This window comes from Balearica regulorum, chromosome 8, assembly GCF_011004875.1.
Source record: "Balearica regulorum gibbericeps isolate bBalReg1 chromosome 8, bBalReg1.pri, whole genome shotgun sequence".
Lineage (NCBI taxonomy): Eukaryota > Metazoa > Chordata > Aves > Gruiformes > Gruidae > Balearica > Balearica regulorum.
The window spans coordinates 31,564,567-31,585,681 of record NC_046191.1 but is presented as its reverse complement, the minus strand read 5'-3'; the positions used below and the strand labels follow the sequence as shown (position 1 = coordinate 31,585,681).

Sequence of the window (21,115 nt, the reverse complement as noted above, 5' to 3'; positions counted from 1 at the left end):
CCTGAGGGTTTATACTCAACTGAGTTAATTGCATCTTATGATGATGAAAGTAGCTGTTTTCGTGTGTCTCATGGTTATTCCTTGTTTCTTATGGGATGGGAGATCATCAGTTTTCCTATTTCTATTGCTCATTGGCATAAATGTCAGAGGTGCCAAGAAGGGCGGTGTCGGTTCACTTAGAATTAGCATATTTAAACAGATTCACTTTTGTCGTGGAGAGTGTACGCATAGACATTGACAGAAATTTTCTTCGTGTGTTACTTCTGAAAACAAAGGGATTCAGTAAGAGATTGTTGTGAAGCAACAGTATTACCTGTAAATTCAGGTAACCTCCCCATCATAATCAGAATAATTGGAATAACTAAACTTAATCATTAAATAAGAGGTTGACATAGGCTCCTTTGGTTTCTTCCAAGGAGAGTGAACAGCTGAAGTATCCCTGAAATCTGCTTATTCCTACACAGTGCCTGTATAAAGTGCCTGAGAAAAGTTCAGATATGTTAAAAAGTAGTATATAGAAAACTGATAACATTTGAAACTAAGTTAGGATTGGTTTTGTGCACTGTGCTATCTTTGCACTGTTTGGTCTTTATTTTTATGACCCATATGTGACCAAATAAATAGTTTCTAATGGCAGTACTGTATTGATCTGAATCTTAGGAGGCACTGAATTGAAAGTGAATTTCATTTTTCAAACAATAGGAATAAAGTAGATCAATATCTACTCCGGGGGATCTTATCAATGTGTATAAATACTTGGTGGGAGGCTGTAAAGAAGACAGAGCCAGGCTCTTCTCACTGGTGCTCAGTGACAAAAGCAGAGGCAACGGGCACACAGGAGGCTCCATCTGAACATCAGGAGAAACTTCTTTACTGTGAGGGTGACTGAGCACTGGCCCAGGTTGCCCAGGGAGGTTGTGGAGTCTTCACCCTTTGAGACATTCAGAAGCCATCTGTACATGGTCCTGGGCAACCAGCTCGAGGTAGCCCTGCTTGCGCAGGCAGGTTGGGCCAGATGACCTCCAGAGGTCCATTTCCACCTCAAACATTTGCGATTTTCTTCCTTCCAGTATTTTTCCTCATTAGTTCATCTGCAATTGTATTAAAGAGGCTCCTATTATGAAGCTCAGATATTGACAACTCATTCTGAGCCCAGGCAGCACCTGCTTAAACCTACTGTTAGCGATATGTAGTGCTGTTAGGAGGAGAAAGTCCCTTTGTGCTGCATTCCCTCTCCTTGTAACTGGGAGAAGATTTGAGGAATGGGTTAAAGGAGACCTGTAATCTCCCCATATCAGCATCTCTAAATTGCTTATGTCTACGATTCATCTTGCAGCAAATTCCAGAGCTCACAGTCCGTGCCACCTGTAGTGGCAGTGGTTGCTCAGCAGAGACCTGGATGACTGCAGTTTTAGCAGCTGCCTTCAATGTCTCCTACACTCTGAAGGATCAGCAGTGAGGAAATGCACACCAAGTTTTGTCAAAATTATTGATGAATAGAACTTTTTTTTCATAAATTTTCTTAAAAGACTAGCCACAAAATAGAATAAAACTTTATAAGCAAAGATATATGAGGCTTATATAACTTACTCTTTTATCATGATATTGTGCCACCTCCATAATCACTTCTATGTTAGATATCAAAATGCTTGACACACATTAATTGTGTATTTGTGGATATCATCACTCTAGATTTACAAATGAAGGACTTGATGCTCAGAAATAATACGCACTATTCAGTATCTCCGCAATTGAGCTAGGTTCTGGCAGAGCCAGGAATGAAAACCATGGTCTTGTATTTCTGTCCTTTTCCATAATGGTCTGGCTAGCCTTCCTCTTCTGCAATGCACTGTTTCCTGAGGCCGGAATAAAGACTTGTAACATTTTGTCAAAAAAGATTTTGATCTTACATGCTCCCGAAGAGCCAGAGTCTTTGGTCTTGTAGTCTGATGTCAATGCTGAGTGATGCAAGGGGTTGTCAAGTCAACAAACCTACCAGATTTCCAATTTCTTATATAGATGATAGAGAAGATTACCCTATAATGGGCTTGTTGATCTTAATAGTTCTGGAAGATGAGTGTTTCAAGAAAGTACATACTCGCAAATAACAGACTGCTTTCACAGTAAAGCAAATGTAAAGGTAGTGTTGTCATAGCAAGTATTAAAATGAAAGCATCCAGAATATCAAATGGTTGCTTGGATTACGTAGCCGTTGTCAAGGAGCGGATCCGGGAGGTATCAGAGTTGGTGTTTTTTACTTATTGTAAACATTACAGCTGACCATAGGTCTTGCTGAAATGTTTCTGTCTGGATTATTGGAAGAACTCCATTGTTTAAGAAAATGAGGGACAGATGTTTCCTTTTTGAAGAAGTAGTCTGCACACTTCAACAACTACAAGCTTAAGAAGCTTTTTAAAATCAATGCATTGGCAAATCTTTATCTGCATAGTCATTCGAGGCATTTCCTCCTTGTTAAACATCAGCATCACTGAACCAGGTAAACTTCCTTGATATTATGGCATTTTCTCTTTTTATTAACATTTTACCAGCAGCAAGCAATGCAGATGCTAAAGGTTAGAGTGTAGTAGGAGGCCCTACATAGCTATGAATTTTGTTCTAATTCTTTTTTAGTGACTCGACTTGCAAAGGAAAAGGCAAGCAGCTCTGGAAAGCAACACTTCCTTTAAAATCTTGAATGGACTGGTTATATTGATCATGTCATCTTTTGATTGCCAAAAGTAGGTTTAATTTCAGAATTTGTAAAAACATGTTGAAACAAACATTGAGTAGACAGACATCTACTTGGTCAGTGACACTGCAGGAAATCTTGTAAAACCTAGGGTTTTAGAAAAGTTTGCTTTTTAAGTTTGTTTTTTTTTTTTTTAAAGCAGTAACCGTATTTTTCTTTTTTATGCCTGTAGTAAAGATCTCAAGACACTTGTTTAAAATTGAAGCAAGTTTTGTAGCATCATCAGTTAAGGTAGATAAATAGAAGTCAAGGATTCAAACGTGCCGCCTTTTATTTTCTGTGAACAGTTTCGCATGTGTTTTCCACAGCCATCTGATATTGGTGCAGTTAGTATTATTTGTTCAAAGCAGGCCTTACCTTTCCAATTGCTTCTGGGAATTACCCAGTGAGTTGGGGGTAGAGTCAGAAATATTTGAATTTCAAGTTACAGATTAATCACCAGAACATTTTTTCCAACCTTTACAAATGCAGTTGTGTCTCTACTAAAGGAGACATAATCAGAAACCTAAGCTAAGAATTAGCAAACCAGAAGGAACTTGGACAAAATTAGCTTGCTACATGGATAAATCTGTACATTACCTTTTTACTTGTCTGTTAATTAGATAGTGCCTATACACATTTCAGAGAAAAAAGGTGAAATTATGAGAAGTAGACTGGATAAGATGCCTTGGTCTAATATATCTTCGTGTTCTCTGGAGAGGCCAACCTTCCTAAGGAATAGCTATTAAAAACAAGAACAAAATTAAGTGCTTAAAAATTTTTTTCCAACCTTTAAAAAAAGAATGCTGGATATCATATCTGCTAAAGATCATGTAACCCAAGTAAAGCCCTAAACATAATAAAATGGAAATTGAAATACTGTGATATCTACAAACAGATGTGCATGCCCCTTCATGCCAACGATACATCATACAGAAAAAACCCCAACCCACCAAAGCCCATCTGCTAGTGTACAGAGCGCCTTATCTCTTGGGGGAGATCAGGGAGCTTTCAAGGTTAGTGTTTAGGAGTAACTCTTAATTCACAGCGTACCATGCCAATGGCAAATAATTGAGCCTGGTGCATTCAAAAGTTGATTCCCTTGCCCAGTAGCACAAACAGCGTTTTTCTTTTGACACCATCTTTCGGTAAGGATAGGGCAGAGTAAGGAGAATAAATTATGCATCGGTAGCATACAAGGGAGGGAGGGTGTATGGAATAGGAGAGGGAGAGGGAAAGCAAAACACAAAGATAGTAAAGGTCGTGGGTATTTTTTGCTTTTCAGAAGAAGAGAGTTTATGCAGAATTGATTGGTTTGCATCTGTTCTAGTTTTGCTGTGATTCTTTACAGAAAAATGTCATCTGGTCTGTTGCTGATTGATGGTTCAACCCCGTTAAGATCTGAGCTGTTTCTGCCTTACCTCTGCGGCTGATACAATATCACTTTCTTTTTTATAGCTACATACAGAATAGTATTTACATAGGTATCTTTATTATTCTAGTACTACATTTTTCTTCTGTGCAGTCCTTAAGAATCTTGGAGTTGTCATTCTCTGGTCCAAGTCTCTACCTTGTTGAGCGTCTTATAGCTGAAAACTATCAGCACCAGGTTCTGGGAGGGTTAAAAACCTCCTGCTGGGCAGTTGGTCAGTGCGTCCTCATCAGGTCTCCTCCTCCTCCTCCTCCCAAGTGGTTTTAAGATTGACTTAAGCGTTGAAAGAAATACAGCCTTTCAAAATGAGCATCGCGCCCCATTTCCTTGGCACTCGTATGGATGATCATATAAATAATAGACTAGATCATGCTGAGCTAATGACCAATCTCATCCCAGTGGTACTGTATCTAAAAGGATTAGGATCCCTGCCCACAAGCTTTTAACAAATAGAGAATTGGGTATTTAGAAGTGATTGGTAATTTTATGTTCCTAGTCTAAAAAGGGGCATGTTGTAGATGCTTTTCTGAGGATCCTCTCATGGGAATTCCTCAAGATTTGAGGCATGAGCAGCTGCCCGCTACCTTGTCAAAGACAGCTTGAGAAGAATGGGAGATAATTTGATAAACAAAGATGTCTACTTCCTTGGGCAGAGCTGTATTAGTAATCCAAAACACTCTAATGAGAGAGGAGAACCTCTGACACTAAATTTAGATCCAGGCTTGACCTGCCAGAAGCCCGGGACTGCTCAGATTTAACTCTTGCTTTGGCCCCGTGTCCAATAGGACCTTTGTTTCTGCTGGTGGAAAGTGGGTTTGCCCAAGCAGCAATAAATACGGCTGACAGTGAGCCAGAATTTGCAAAGTTCAGTTGACCGGTGTATTTGCTGAACTAAGCTAAATATTATGTTCACTTTAAATATCTTGATATGTAACTGTAAAAAAAAAAAAATCTCTAAAGAATAATCCCCTTTTTTCTCAGTTTCTGTTTCTCTGTTAATTAGTACTCTTAGAATATTATATGCTCTCAGCTGAATAAAAGCTGATGATGATTGAAAGAAAATCTATTTTTAGAAAAGAGCTGAGCTACAAGGTATATATTACAAAAATGCTACAGAAGAACTGAGCATAAGCCAAACATCTTTTATTCAATATTTTTAAAAGAAACAGCTATTGATGATTTCCTCCCCTTCCCCCAATACTGATTGGTAGGGAACCTGGGATATTCTTGGATCACACTTTCTACTTGGTGGGTTATAACATGTATGGAAAATGATGAGAGGAGATGGGTGGATGATGTTGTGTGCATGTATGCTGGCACAACGTGATGTCAGGTTCCACTGAAAGCATGGGTCTGGGAGGTCGTCATTGATAATGAGGGGCAAAGCTAATGCCAGCTCATTTCACACCCGTACTGACTGACCTCATCTATTTTGGGTATTTTGTATTTGCTCGCTATTTGTGGTTGTGTTTTAGAGAATTTAAAGTTGTTATTCATATTCCCATGTGCTCATGTGTGGAAGTGTACAGGACCACAAAGTCAATATTTAAATTTACAGCTTTTCAGATTTATGAGGCGTGAATTTACTGGGGGTACCTCTAGTTCCTGCTATCAGCAGCTGGTGTGTTTCCGTATCGTACGTCTCTGGCTAAACAAGGGATGAACGCCTGCGGCACAGCCTGGGCGTTTTTACTTTCCATGCAACGTATAGAAAAATTCCAGTATCTAATCCTGAACGAGCATGACACACCAGATTTCTAGGGCATGGTAATTTTTAGATATTGAAAGCCCATTTGTTTTTTTTTTTTTTTTTCCTTTTCTTACTTTCCTTGATACTCTGGATTCTGGCTGTTTTGAACTAGTGAAGAGATGAAGCGCGGGCAGGATAATTTGATGCAACATCAGCTGTTTGAACCTCACCAGAGATGCAGACCTTTTAAATGGGTCCGGTCAGGTGAACTTGTACTGAGCCTCCAGCATGTACAAATCATATTGTTTTCACATGTAAATGTATGTGATAAAACCAAACTTGAAGGAGTTTAAATAAGATTAGAGATAAACCTTTGGAAGTTAAGTAGTACAGTATGAAAATTGCTTACTCATATGCATAGTGATAGATTCTTCATCACACATAGCTCTGTGGTTTTGGGTTGTCTTCTTCCAGGATCTCTGCCTTGTTGTGTACAGAAGGAACAGTACTTATCTAATGAGCAGCTTTTGGGGGGGTTTGTTTTCTTCCCCCTTATTATTTTTTATTGGGTAACCCTATGCCTTACTATATACCATTCAGATCAGAATTTGAGGATGAAGTTATTATTTTCCTCTTTGGCATTTCTGTAGGACTCATCACTACAGTATTTCAGTGCTTCAGATGTTAATTGATTTTCAGAACACCCTACCGAGATGGGGAATTATTATTAACCAGGGAAACAGAGCACAAGGAGATTGAGGTCAGAAGTACTGCTCGGTTCGAATGCCAGGTTTGAGACACCTGTGACCCGGTTTATTTATTTTTTTCCTAGTATTCACATAAAACTCTTGAATTCCTTTAAGTGCAACTGTAAGTCGTTCCACATTTCTCCATATTGAGTCGATAGCACTAACACAGGCAGCTGTATAGTAAGGAAAACTCAGGTGAGCACTCGTGGAATTTTTCATGTGAGTGGTGTGCCTGGTTTCATGTAAAAATTTTTGGGCAGAAGTGGGGAAAGGATCTGAGTCTTTGAGATATTAGCATTGAGATGTTAGGACCCAAGAGATTTTTCTTTCTTCATTGCATTCTTCTGGCTCATACCATAGTTCTCCTCCAATTCTTGTGACAAAGGAAGCAAGGCTCTACCTACAGGAGTCTCTATGACTTCCTAACTGTAATTCATCACCAGAGTGGGTACACTCAGGATGACAAATCAATCTTTTGAGAGTGTCTGTGAAATGTTCTTAATTTAAAAAATAACTTCTGATGTACACGCCTAAAGATTGCCCTAGACTTCTTGATTTTGAGTGTTCCTATGTACCCTTAATTTTCTTTTAACGTTTATTTCATATAAACAGTTTTCTGATCTCTTCTGTATTTCTGTGTCAGTCTGCCTTCTGGCATCAAATGTCCACGTTCAGCAGCCTCCTAATAGTATACAATGGCAGCAATGTCAGGGAGTTGGTATCCCTACACAATTGCTTCACAGTTTTAAAGTTTCGCTCTTTTAAAAGTGAGACGACTCAAAGTAGAGAGCTTGTTCAGTAGCATATCAGCTGTCATATAGTTGACACATGAAGATAATTCTTTTCCTCAGTGGAATATTGTTTCTCTGAGTTGGCAGCACGGAAATGATTATTGGAAGTGAGAACTCTGCTGTGATAGCCATCTCAGCTTAGCTTTTTTTTATAGTAATTTAACTAATCATGACTTTCAGAAGAATAAAAATCCTCTGAAAACTTAAATTAGGATAACTGTAAGCTCATCTGCTGCAGTACTCCTGAGAACAGCTCTATCGACAAATTCTATGTGAAAGAAGTGGAAACTTAACCAAAATATTTGTGAAATATTTTAAGAAGTAGTTTTACAGTCATGTTCACTCTAACTCCTTGTTTCACTTAGATCATGGGCTTACCGTATTTCAGATGGATGTTGTCTTTTGAGAAGGAGTTAATTCTCCTCTCTTTCAGCTTAAATCTTCATTTAATTATTTTCATCTAGTTTTTTAGAAGCATCTGTTAATAATCCTGAATGAAGACTCTGCTTCAGGCTCCTTTTAACTCAGTGAAAGTGAAGTCGCATTTAGACCTTTACACAAATATTTTTTGGTCCTACCTTGGACACCTACATTGTCAACTTCCACGTGCTCAATTCTATGTTGGCCTCACAGTTCAGGACGAGACAGAAATAGAGGGAAGTCAAACACAGTCTCCCTGCTTGACAGAAAAATGATGTTATGTACTGGCTGTGGTGGGCTCCTTGTAACTCTCTTTAAAATATCTGGATCTTTTCAAATTTGTGCCAAAGAATTAACGTAACAGATGCCCAAGGTGACATCTTCTTGTGTGTTGGTAGTTGGGAATTCCTGCGGACTTCTGGCATAGTCTCACCATAGAGGCTCTATGGGATTAGGAAAGCACCTAAATTGGGGAGATTACCTGGTTGCTGACTCCAGCAGGTGTAAATAAGCTTTTTTATGGTGAGTCCTGGATTACAAACTGCAATCTGAGGGTTTAGAAGCTTCTCTATAACAGAGATGTTTTGGTTTTGAGGTCAAGGATTAATTTTCAAAGTTGCAGGTGAGAATTCTGTTGGTTTTCCCTTTAGGATTAGAAAGGTAGTAGGGGAAAGCACCATTTGATATTTACAGGTGCTATCTCACACTGGGGGTAACTGGAACCTCAAGACAATTGATTAACTGTTGTAGTTCCAGCTCTGACATTTTGATACCACTTTCTTGTACACACAGTGGTATTTCTCCGGTCCGATTGCAATGATTTCCATCTTTTTATAGAAATGCAGTATCGTAAGCAACTGCCTCTTTATCTATGGAGCTAGGTATGTCTAGGGAACAACTCAGTTGCCTAAACGTGGGCATTTGGTGTCATTTTACCTGTCTTTGGATATGCAGATCCTGCACATGGAGCTTGCAGAGATGATGCAGCACTTACAGCAGACTTGTATCCTTCTGCAGTAGCAGATGCTTACAGGCAAGATTGTCCTCGGGCTTCTGAAATGGCATCTGACACCAGTGTTAGGGCACCTGAACTCATCCCTAGGTGCTAGTCAGTGTAGAATTGTAACTGAATTGGAGGTGGTACCCAGGGAAAGGTATGGGATTTGTCTGAAAGTATTAACATTTTCTGATACTTCTGGTTTTGTTCTTTTAAAGACTACTTCATGGTAAACTTTGAACATTTCTAAGTAATTGTGCTAATTTGCAATAACACTGGTTTTATGGTAAGTTGACACGCATTTTAAACTAATACCTATGAGCTTGTAAGAGAAGACACAGTCTAAATTTTTTTTTTTTTTTAATACTCCTGGAAAAATACAGTAAGCATATGTTCTGTGGTAAAAATGCACCTACAATTAAATAACTAGTCATTTCCTGTGAGTTTTAAACTTGAACTGTAAGCCTGAAGGACAGAAAACATGCCACGTTGCTCTTGTTAAACTGTCAAATTATTACTGCATATGAGACTAGAGGATTTTCAGTTTCTTCTCAAAGCATTTTTAGAGGATGAGTCAGTAAAGCAGTTATCTAATGTATCCACGTTGACTGCACTAGAATTTTATATTCTGTTATATTACACTGTTACCGGGCTAATACTTGGGGATTTTTCTCTCTTTTTTACAGGATTCTGCTCAAGAGAGTGTCATTACACGAGATATTCATCGTACATTTCCAGCACATGATTATTTCAAAGATACAGAAGGAGACGGTCAGGAATCTCTATACAAAATCTGTAAGGTACAGTCAGTACTCTGCATTTTAAAGCGTGTTCCATATTTTGCTATGACTGTCTTTTGCCCTGCTAACCCTGTTCTGATCCAAGTCACTAATCAATAAGAATTTGAAAGCTTTATTTAGATTGCCTGTGGAGAGTGTAGTGTTTCTGCAGTACTGGATATCCTGAATTACTTTTTATAACCTTGCATTTTGTGTCTGCTGAGATGCATACGAGAAGAGCGAGGCTCAAGCTAGCTTTACTAATGGGCAGGTTGATATCAGAGGTCCACTTCAGTAGAAGCATGGTGTAGTAGAACTTTTTTTGCTCTGCTGGTAGAGAGGTTTGTGGAGGAACAGAAACTGCTACGAGGTAAAGCAGGAATGTCTCTGGACAATTGTCTAGAGAACAAGTTAGCTGACCTCTCCACAAACAATGTGTATGTATAGCTTTTCACGCATAGCTCTCAGATCACCTCTGATCAAAGAAAAATCTCATTTTTTCCAATTTGCACCTGGGGAAGCTGAGGTACTAAATGAACAGATATGTCCAGGTTTTACAGACAGACTTTTGTTGCTCAGGAGAGATCCAGAAGGTGAAATATTGCAGCTAGACACGGGTTCCCTGGCTGTCAGTTGCAGATTTTATTGTGTTTCTGGTAGGCAGTTTTTGGTGTTTTTTTTTTTCCTACATGTAGGATAAATGATTGCCTTAGACAAAGCCATTTCCACTTCCCTTCCTTTCCCTTGTTACTCTATTTCCACCCCTGGTTAATTAATAGACAGAAGTGATGGAGTTGTCATAACAAGCAGAAAAGAGTGTCCTGCCTTTGGGGTATAATGATACATATCCCTCTTCTCCAGATAAATTCTATGGTGATACAGACTCCTATTCAATAATTCGGATGACTTAAATATAGCTGCTTATGTTATATATATTGAAGGTCATTGCCATAAGTAATTCACATTAAAAAAAAAAAGTAAAAAATAAAGGAGCAGAGAGAACTTTGAACCAATTATATTGATTTCTCACTAATCTTGGAGGGCTGTAGATGGCTACAAGAAAACTGTTCCTGTGCCAATCTTCGAAAATAACTAGGACAATGCAGGTAATTGTGGGCTTGTCAGCTTGAGATCAGTTAAGTGAAAAATGATGGAATAGCATTCAACTTATCAAGAATTAAAGGTGAGAAGTAATGAATGCCTATGAGTTTACTGAAAATAGATCTTGACAAGCTAATATAAAACCCCCCAAAATACAGGTTTCATTGGTGAAGGTAATTTTATCCAAATTCTGTAGATCCTGTAGTCTGCCATGCAAAAACTGTATAAATGCTGGACAAATTAGAACATGAGCAAGATACACATTAAAGAATTAAAAACCGGCTAGCTAGCAGGTTACTGAACATCAGCACTGAATAAATGTATTTCAGACAAGACGTCACAAAGATCACTTGTTCATTCGATGTACTCTGGTTAGTCACCTAAAAGAAAACAGAAAAATCATTTCTGATAAAGGTATCTTGATGACACAGAGAAAAAGGGAATGGTAAATAAGGAGGTGTTAAAGGATGTTTAGATCGTTGCATCTTGCGTAGGAATAGAATGACTGGAGTAACTCAGTAGTTTACAGCAGCTGCTTTTGATTACTGTGTCCAGAGTTAAAGACGACTAATTCTACATTGGAAAGGATCTGTAGAAGTTCCATGAGGATGATGAAAGAATTTGGGAACATATTTTGAAAAGAAAAACTTTTTTTCATGAATGAGTATCTCAGTCTATTTTGTTTAATAAAGCGAAGATGAAGGAATGAATCTGTCTGAACTAGAAGTGACTTAGAGGAATTATCTGTCTAGCAGGCAGCTTCACAGAGGCAGACATCTCAGACCTTCCTGGGTTTTCTGTAGTAAAAGTGAAGAATTCTGCTAGTGTTCCAAAGCTGGGAGCCTTCCCTGTTCTCAGGGCCTCTACTGCTCCTGCAGAGAAAGTTGCTGCAGACATTGGTCCTCTTTTCTTGAAGGATCTAGATCTGAGGCCTGTCCGTGTGTACGGAGGTAGAGGCCTGCTTCCCCGTGGGGCGCTCTGTATTTATCTACAGCTGAATGACCTCTGCCGCTTTCTCTTGATATGAACACATTCTGCATAGCATCTTTGCAGTCAGCTTTTAATTTACAGCTTTGTCTCATCAACAGTCTTTGTTACCGTGCTATTTTTATGTGTTCTGTACCATTTGTGAATATTTTCAACAGCATCAGCTCTAGCAGAGCTTTCTGTAAGGTTCTGTGAGTGACCGCACCTTCATTCTGTGGCTGAGAACTGATAGCTTAGGCCTATCTTTTCTTTTCTACCCTTTAATCAATTATTTGAGGGCATAGAAGGACCTTCTTAGTTTCCTAAAAACCCTTTGGGAAGGGATCTTGTTGAAGGCTTTCTAAAGATCGTAGTAGAGTCCATTGACAGCCTCATTCTTTTACGTGCTTGGTTCAAAGAAGGATTTGGGAAGCATTGCTTCCTGGTAGAACAACCATATCCAATCTTCAACACTGAGTTATTCATATGTTTACTGATTCTATTCTTGACAGTTTCTACCTACTCGCCAGTATGGAGATCAGACGCGACTGCTGTCATTCCATTGGAAAAAAAACCCACAACTGAATAATCTGTGTGCTAAAAGTAATATTGTGGTTGCTTTTAACAGAGGTGCTGTGCACTTGTGCCCTTCTCGTAAGCAAGATATTCAAAGAAGGGATTATTGAATAAGACTAGAAAAGGTCTGTCCTCAAGTGGGAGGGTAGAAAGCTGAAGAGCGTTTTCTTCATTCCCCACTGAAATGAGAGATGATCTGAGCTGTCAGATAAAAAGGAAAACCATTAAAAGCTCACTGCCTCATTTTAACGGGTCTGTCAGTTTTAGTTCCGTCTCTTAATCTCTTCTTCAGAACAGTAGGAAATCAGGAAAGATGGAAACTTTTCGGTTGCAGAACATTTATGTGACAAAGTATCTAAAAATAAACTTTAAGGCTGACAATGGTGATAAGAAATGAAAAGAGTTCCAGATTCTAGATTGGAGATTTCACTCGAGGACATTGCATAAGCTAGATTTGCACAGAGCAAACATCCTTGGGAAAATAGTTCCGTTTCTTGCACGCTTTCTGTTTAAATGCTATGCGAATTCCAGCTCTATTTAAAGCGCTCATTCTCCGTGTTACAATGCATAACAGAATAGTACTCTCGACCTACTTCCATGCGTGCATATGTAGTTAACAGCTCGATGCTCCAGGGAATCAAAGCACTTGGCAGAAATAGTCCTCTCGACTCTTTGGAGTGTATGCAGTGCAGAATTTAACGTGAGATGTGTTATCTCTAATTTTCTGATTAAAGTAACCCCTATTTGACAACCGACCACTGTGACTTTAATAGGAGGAAGGCAGTGCGGTGCAGGGGGATGAATCGGGTTAGCTAGGGGAGTGTTCTTACTGGGCAAACTGGAAAAATAGACGCAACGCTTCCCTGTTTTTCTGTAAATGGTCGAATTACTTCTCAGAGATTCAAAGTTGGTGTTAGTGTTTTCCAGTAAACAGAGACATTATGGAAAGATATGAATCATTTGTATCATGACATATTTTGTTACTAAATACTTATCTCCATGGTTGATCAAATTTGTAGTGTTTTCCTAATCTCAGTCATACTTGCCTGAAGGTTTTTGTGCACAGGATCAATGTGATAGCTGGTTTACTGTGAAATGAAACACTCCGGTTTAGTCATGGTTCCAATATCTGTCTGTTTGTTGGTACCCACATTAGCAGAGGGAATAATAAACTGTTTTTCTAGCAGAGCTAATACTGAATGGGCTCCAATATGTTTGTTTTGGGTTGTGGGTTGGTGGGGGTTTTTTTGCGTTCTTTGCTGTATAATTGAAATGTGAAAATGTCTTTGTGTTGCTCTTCTGTGACCAGTAGCTTCTATAGCATGATAAGCTGCGAATGATGGATTGCTCTTTGGCTCATCCTTCAGCAGGGCAGAACTGCTGCTTAGTGCTGTCCTGTAAGCTGGTTCTCTAACATTCATCCTTCTTTTACATTTTCATTTCTATTTCATTGCAGCTACTTTTTTCAGAGGATCATCTCTTCCCAGCGTGCACGGATTCTTCCACATTTTTCAATCCTTAGTGTCCCCTCAGATTTACAAATGGGAAGCTTCAGTATTTGTCCACTTTGGTTTAATTATTTGTCAGGGAGCAGACCCCTTTCTTTCCTATAGGAGTCTATTTGCCAAGTTTCAGATAAACGTAGGAGCATAAACAGAATCAGTTAAGAATTATTTTTCATCTATTTTTAGTTGTTTATTTTCTTTGCTCCTGACTTGAAGAGCAATTTTAGTAAATATTGTTGTCTTGTTTCATGCAAAGAATCTTTAATGTTATCTTGTCTTCTGCCATTTACATATTAATAAGGTTCCTTCTCTGTGCTCAGGAAGGAAGCAGTTCTTGCGTGTGGGGTTTCTGCTGAGACTGGACTAGTGAAAAGGTCAGGATTGTGAATTTTGAATGCTGGAAAGAGAGTAAAGGCTTCAGTACGTTTGGAGGCCTGCTGGAATAAATGTGAAGATTTCTTCAGTCTCTCGGCCCTTACAGCTCTGGAGGAGGCTTATTGTATAACATACACGTGGCTCTCCCTGCTACTCAATAAATGAGTAACTAATTTCTAAAAATACAGTTTTCAGTTAACACAGAATTTCCTTGTATAATGTGATACATCCTAAATGCTGCAGTCATAGGAATATCACTACTTTCAGACTGTTAGCCTTATAATAAATTTAGGTATGGAGTTTTAAATTATACTGTCACTAAAATTATTCCGTGACCAAGCATGTCATAAAATACCTTGTTGCATGAGAAGTCTCCATCAAAGCATGGATGTTTTCTTCAGGCAGTCTGGTTTTCAGACACCATATAAGTCTTTTAACTCTACTAACACAGAATTCGGCACCGAGCTGTGTCTGTATCAACCATTGAGTAGATTCCCTAGATCATTTCTATCATTTTGGTAGCGACACAAAGGTAATGAGAGCAAATCATGCTTGTAATTCTCCCCCCAAAACCCTTGCATTCAATTCCTGTTACATTTTCCTTTTTCCTGGGACACAGATGCTGGATATCTTGTACGGCTGTTAACGAGCATTGTGCCAGCGTGCCTGTCACTTTTTCAGAGAAGTGAGTGTTTCCTGTGCCAGAAAACATTATTACTGACAAGAGAGATACCGTTATTGCAGATGAGAGACGGAGATCTGTAGAGTCTCTGCTCCTACCTTTCCCTCTGTATTGCCGTGAAGCGTGCGTGGGGGTGAAAGCTCTGGAAACGTAAGACCCTTTGTATGAGGCAGACACTGGAGAAATATTTTTCATGAGCTCTTTTTAGTTTCTCACGTCATTGTAATGTTTAGTTTCTCGTGTCGTTGAGTTACGATGGTAAAGGCAAACTGGCGACGTGATTGCAAGCTGGTATTTGCTAGTTAGTGGTTTGCATGTTGTTGTGTTAAGTACATTTGAACCTTCAGCAAGTATAAGCAATCATTTTCATGCTTATGAGGGTGCAAAATGATGAAAAACATTTCATTCTGGAATTTGAGACGTAGTCTCTGCTCTTCCTTTTTTAAAAGCGCTGGGACTCATACGTAGTAGTTGCAGAAATCCCACATCTGAGGTTTTAAATTCAAATCAGCAACCTTTCCCTTCATTTTTGAAATGCTGCTTGCTTACTTGCAATTTTTCTGTCTACAGAAGATCCCGATCTTGGGAGATTTTCCTCCATTAATTATTTTAGAGAAGAATGTCTGTCTGTCTCTGGGTTCTTCAGCCACATTCCCAACATGCAGGTGGTTCTCTGTCATTGACTGTTTGAGGACACTCTGCTGCTTCCAAAGGATTCACTTTCTAATGATGTTGTACTAATAACTGCATAGTAGTTCTTCTCTTCAAAAGACAGATAACTATTAAAAAGACATTTTAATTCTGCAACTGAGATCTTCATTTAGTTAAAATGAATGAAAGCAGGCTTCAAGTCCCAATCTTCATTAAGTCCCATTTATGAGACAGAGAATATTTAAAATCTCAGTTAACTGGAGTATTGTGATTGGAGATTCCCCTAGAGCTCAAGAAAATAATAACTTAAAAAGGCTGTAACATTGTCGCGGGTTGTCATGGGAAAAATCCTCGTTCTCTTGAAATTACAAAGTTACAATGACTGCAATGGCAATAGGGAATTTGGGATTTTGCTTTGTTTTCGTATTTCATGTGGAAAGACAATGTTAATGCTCCTCAGTCCCTTAAAAGGATAAATCTTAAATAATTAATCTTAGATCTTTTGTTAATAGTATGATATTATGGTGGTATCTGTAGGCAGCATCCGTATTTTTGAGGCTGTTTTGGTTAATTACATCATACTTCAGCAATATCAAGTCCCATAGGTTACTTAAAACTAAAAAAGTATAATTGGAAATGTAATATGCATAAAGCTTCAAAAATCTGTTTGCTTTAGGCAAATACGATGAAATCATGTAGATTTTGAGAGACCTCATAAAAAAATAAACCTTTGGTTGCCAGGTTTATGCTGCTTTGACTTAACAGCAGAATCTTTCTCAGTTTGATCTAGTTCTCATGCAGAACTGAAGTTGGTATCTATGTGTCTGATAACAGCTGCTTGTGGAGATCAGATTTTGGGGAAGGGCCTAGTGGAGATTAATTTCAAAAAACAAGCAGATCAAGCAGTTAATTTGGTTTTTTTCATATTTGTTGGTTGCTTCAAAGATTTGTTAATGATTACATCCTTTTATTGGGGCCCTCAGGCATTTTTCTCTTTTATATCCTATGTATATCTGTGTCCACTAATTAATCTGAATTATTTTTTTAAAACCAAATTATCCAGTACTTATTGATTTGTTGTTCTGTGGATCACCTCTTTTTACAAATGTTTCAAATTTGTCAGCTGCTATTCTGATTTAATCGGCTAGTTAATAGTTTACTCCCCCCCCCCCAGCTTTTTGGGTGAATACTGTCTGTTCTTAATACATTTTTAGTATTTTTATTCATTTTAAGTTACCATCTCTTCTGATACTCAGTTGGAGACAGATCCTTCGACACATCCCCTGCTAGAAATGATTCCAGCAGGATGACAGCCCCTGCGATTCTTCTGTAATAAAACAGACACAAGGAAAGTTCATGGTTCTGCTATACTTTAAATACAACTTTTCTACCTTGATCATATATTTTCCAAGTAGAGGCCTGGATGTGTTTGAAACAGATTTATTCCTAGTTTCAATGTTTTTTAGGAAGTTGATTGTGAGAACTTTTTTTGTCTTCCTTCATATTTTTATATTTAACATGCCGAGTGAAGATTTTTTTGCACCCTCCCCATTTTCCCTCTTTTGCCCTAATTTCAGCTTCTTTCACAGTCTCAAAAGGAGTATCTTTTTATTTCTCATAACTTTCTTTACTTTTTAACCTATGTCAGTTTTGGAGGCAGCTTGTTTGTTCCAATGTGTTGATTTCTCAATAGTTATTTTAAAACTTGCTTGGATTAATTTATTGCTGTTTTCAGCAAATTATTAGCTATTGCGCTGATAATGCTTCTCACAACAGAGATGCATAGATAATTTGCTATTAAGTTTTCAGCCTGGATTTTTTTTTTTTAAAGTAAAAGTGTTGTTACATAGTATGAAGAAATCAGAAATCAGATTTGTTATTTGTAATTCTGCACATCTGTTTCTAAGCGGAGCTGACCTTTCAAAAGCAGAAATAATACATCTTTTAGGAATGCTATAGAAATAAAATGTTAGGCATCCATAAACCGGTAGATTTTGGGAGCAAATAGATAAAGATTCATGATGATGATGATGAACCAGTGGACAGTTCTAATTATTCATATGCAATATTAAGTAATTTCTGTTCATTCAGTACCTGAAGAGTAATTTTAAATTAACTTTTTCTAAGAGAGCATCCCTTTTTTCCAATTCAAAATCTTTATATCTGATGGATATTTGTACATTTCTGGAGTTATTTTTTATATTTTACTTTTGTGGCTAGAGCTGGTTTAAACTAGTAAGCAGATTGTAAAGGCTCATTACATTTTTTTTTCAATAATTTATGTGACTAGCTTTGTATTTGCTTGACCACTGAAACTGAGCAATGGATTGGGATTATTTTCACTCAGATTCTAGCTAATTCCATCAAACATACTGCAAAAGAAAGGTAAGCAATATAGACAAAGAGCTGTAAGTCACAGTTCAATTTTTCACAAAGCTACAAATGTATTAGGAAATGTATGGATGAGTTGTTTATAGTTGTTTATTGTTTGTAGTTGCTTATTTTTTGCCCATCTAAGTGGAAAAGGAAAGGTCGCTTAAGGACTTTAAATATGTTTTGGCCTTCATTTCAACATTTCTGCCAGAAATTACTTGCAATTATGTTAATACTGTTGGCTGGAAAGAAGCCGCACCTATTTTGAGTCCCAGTTCTTACCCTTTGAAGAGGCAGCGTAGCCACCTTTGGAACACTGTACGGCAGAGCCAGGTGGGTTTGGTGCCCCAGCACATCCAACGTTGCTTATTCACAGCCTCTCTCTGCTTCCATTCAGTGGACCTGCAATCCTGATTTCATTCAAAACTTAAAAAAAAGAAGATAAGCACGGTGTTCCAGCTCAATACGTTCTCATCAGTAAACAGTCTTGGAGGCGGTGGGGGGGCAAAGCGGAGTTTCTGATTCATGTGGCTTGTTCCTCCCCATAGCTCTGGCCTTGTGCTTTCCTTTTCCCTGGCTGTAACCAGCGTCCCTTGCTTATTGTCTCAGGGTATCTCTCTCTCCGATGTCAGTCCTGCTGCTGCTTACACTTTCTCAAGTTTCCTCAACTTCTTAGCATCCTCTGACATCTCTTTAAAACCAGTATCTGTCGTCTTGTCTCGGAAAAGTATGGGGGAAGGAAAGGTTGGTTATTTTAGTTTTGTTTTGTTAAGAGGAAGAAAAAAGCAATATGTCAGTCATACCGTAGGAAAATGAGTCTTGTTCATTCTTCAGCATAACAAGGACATGGAAAAAAATGTTTCTGTTGAAATTTTCAGGCTAGGGTAGTTCTGGGTGGTTTTCTAACCACCAGCCTCAGGTCTTATACTTTCACGATATCAGAACTTGTTTTTCCAAAACCAAACTAGCATTCTCCCCACAACACAAACTGACCTGTTTTTTTATATCTTACTTGTTATATCATTAAAGTTATATCATTACTGACCTCAGCAGAATTATCCTTGATTTAAGTGAAGGCAAATTGCATCCAACTCTTTTCATGCTGTTCAGAAAATAAAAATTTACAAATACATCATCTATGGAACATTGAGGCTGACCTGTGGATGCTTTCTTAAATGCCCTGAAAGCCTGTGCAAGCATGGTTGCAGTTTCACTCTTTATTATTTTAGCCTGCACAGTATTACATATTCTGAATAGCTCATTGATGATAACACATTTTGATACTGCCAGCGTGCATTTTAAATATATGTTGACTTTGATTTTTTCTAGGCATATTCTGTCTACGATGAAGACATTGGCTATTGCCAGGGACAGTCTTTCCTTGCAGCTGTGCTTCTACTTCATGTGAGTTAATTGCAAAATGAAAGCTTTGCTATTTGAAACCAAAGCAGCTTTACCATCAGTAGTACTGTAACATGCTATTTGACAGATATTTACTGTTGTTTATTTGTCTGTATTCATTTTCCTCTTGTTGCTTTTTGGCAAATAGTGACTAATGGCTTCTATCTTTATGAATGTAGATTTCATTTATCTAGGAGAAATCCATTAAATTGTTAAGTACTGCTGTGTGTTAAAACCTGAAATGGACTTGTTTCATATTAATATTTTCTTTTCATTTAGTTGTCGTGTAGGTGAACTCCCTTTGTGTTTATGGGGAATTTCACTTTGGGAGATATTCTCAAAGTAGCTAACCAGAGCAAGCAGTCTCATTAATTTTCAGTGAGACTTTTTCTCCTAGGGACATTTTCTGTTATCTTTTGAGCGAAAGCTGAATTTTAACCTTGGTATTTTAGCCTGTAATCAAAAACTGTACAAACTTTGATCTGTTGCTTCCTATATACATGTGTGTGTATGCATAGAGATAGATAAATATACAATTTTTCTGTTTGCAAGATGCTTTAACTTTGATGTATCGGTGGAAAAGCTGCAGATTCAAGTAGTGTGGATATCGTAAAGCATATCCGAATAAACCACCCAAAACCCCAGCAACAACTCTTACTCAAGCTCTTACCTGCTTTTTCTGTCAGGCTTTAATTAATGAATTATTAATCATGGTTGAACTACATTTCAGATTGTGGGTTTGAGTCAGCTGTTGGTGGTATATATGTTACACATACACTTCCTAAGGCATCTACAACTTAAATGCAGATTAATCTGAGTTGTAATTCCTAGTGAGATCTATGACTCCTTGAAGACTTAAGGAGCATGATACACAGTGACGGTATTACAGAAACTTTAGATTCTTTAAGGATAAACCTGAAATTAGTCACATTATTGCAATCCCACAGATACTGCAAATTAGCTTGTCTAACAGTTATTTTGCAATTAACTTTTTACCCAAAGAAGGATTTTGAAGTTCCACTGGAAGAATAAGCCATTCTCAATACCGGAGTTGTTTGGAAATGAGTGGGTGTCACATTCTTAACATTTGACTAATCCTTCAGCTCCTCTCACTTAGCGGTACGCTGTCGTACCTACAGAGAGTCACCTCTCTTTCTAGTGTTTCTGGAGTTAGAAGAAATTGCCCTGTACGCAGGGAATGCTAAATGACAATTACACTCATTGTAATATGCCCTTTATAACATTTGCTTTCATAATAGGATATTAAACTGAAATAATCAGAGAAAGGGGGGAAGGGAAGCGGTCTCAATGAGTTCATGTAAGTTGGGAGCTTCCCAGGATGTTCTCAAGCTCTTGTTCTTCTCAGATTTTCACACCAATCCGTATGCTGTGAATGCTTGTAAGACCCTCTCTAACTCTTCTATCTTTGCATGGATTTCTAGACCCCTTCCTTTCCCTTTTTTCTGGGACAGGGTATCCTCTCTCTTCAGCGTAGATATCTTTCAGGGATGGTTGGGTAGCCTGAACCTCCATCCCGGCTTTTTGCGATTTTGCGGCTTTGATGACATTCCTATCAAAGGTGAGCAGGTAACTTCTAATCACAGGGGGAACACTGTTGCCAACTCTAATTGTTTTACGCTAAGTCTCACAGTATTTGATTTCTTGTTCTTATTGTCTACCTTTCAGCAGCATTGCTGTGATAAAAACCTAAAATTTAATTTTAAAAAAATGGTAAATTTCTGGCTTTTGTAATTCCAAAGAAAAGATAATAAGGGGCAAACACCTAAATGCTAAAGATCAGAATGGAACTGCCAAAAATGTGTTTTACTTAAATAAGAAATGAAAACTTGATTTATGATTTTGAATTCTTGGGGTTGGTAATAATGGAGAACCTTCAAT

General features: G+C 38.1%; 1 protein-coding gene across 15 annotated transcripts in view; it reads left to right on the top strand.

The window, feature by feature from the left end:
- RABGAP1L (RAB GTPase activating protein 1 like) overlaps positions 1-21,115 on the top strand; it is a 246,713-nt gene that overhangs the window by 126,864 nt on the left and 98,734 nt on the right. For all 15 annotated transcript variants that reach the window (XM_075760482.1, XM_075760477.1, XM_075760475.1 and 12 more), the window contains 2 exons: positions 9,494-9,607; positions 19,145-19,219. In XM_075760482.1, coding sequence (XP_075616597.1) covers positions 9,494-9,607; positions 19,145-19,219 — 189 coding nt within the window. The remainder of the gene's footprint in view (positions 1-9,493; positions 9,608-19,144; positions 19,220-21,115) is intronic.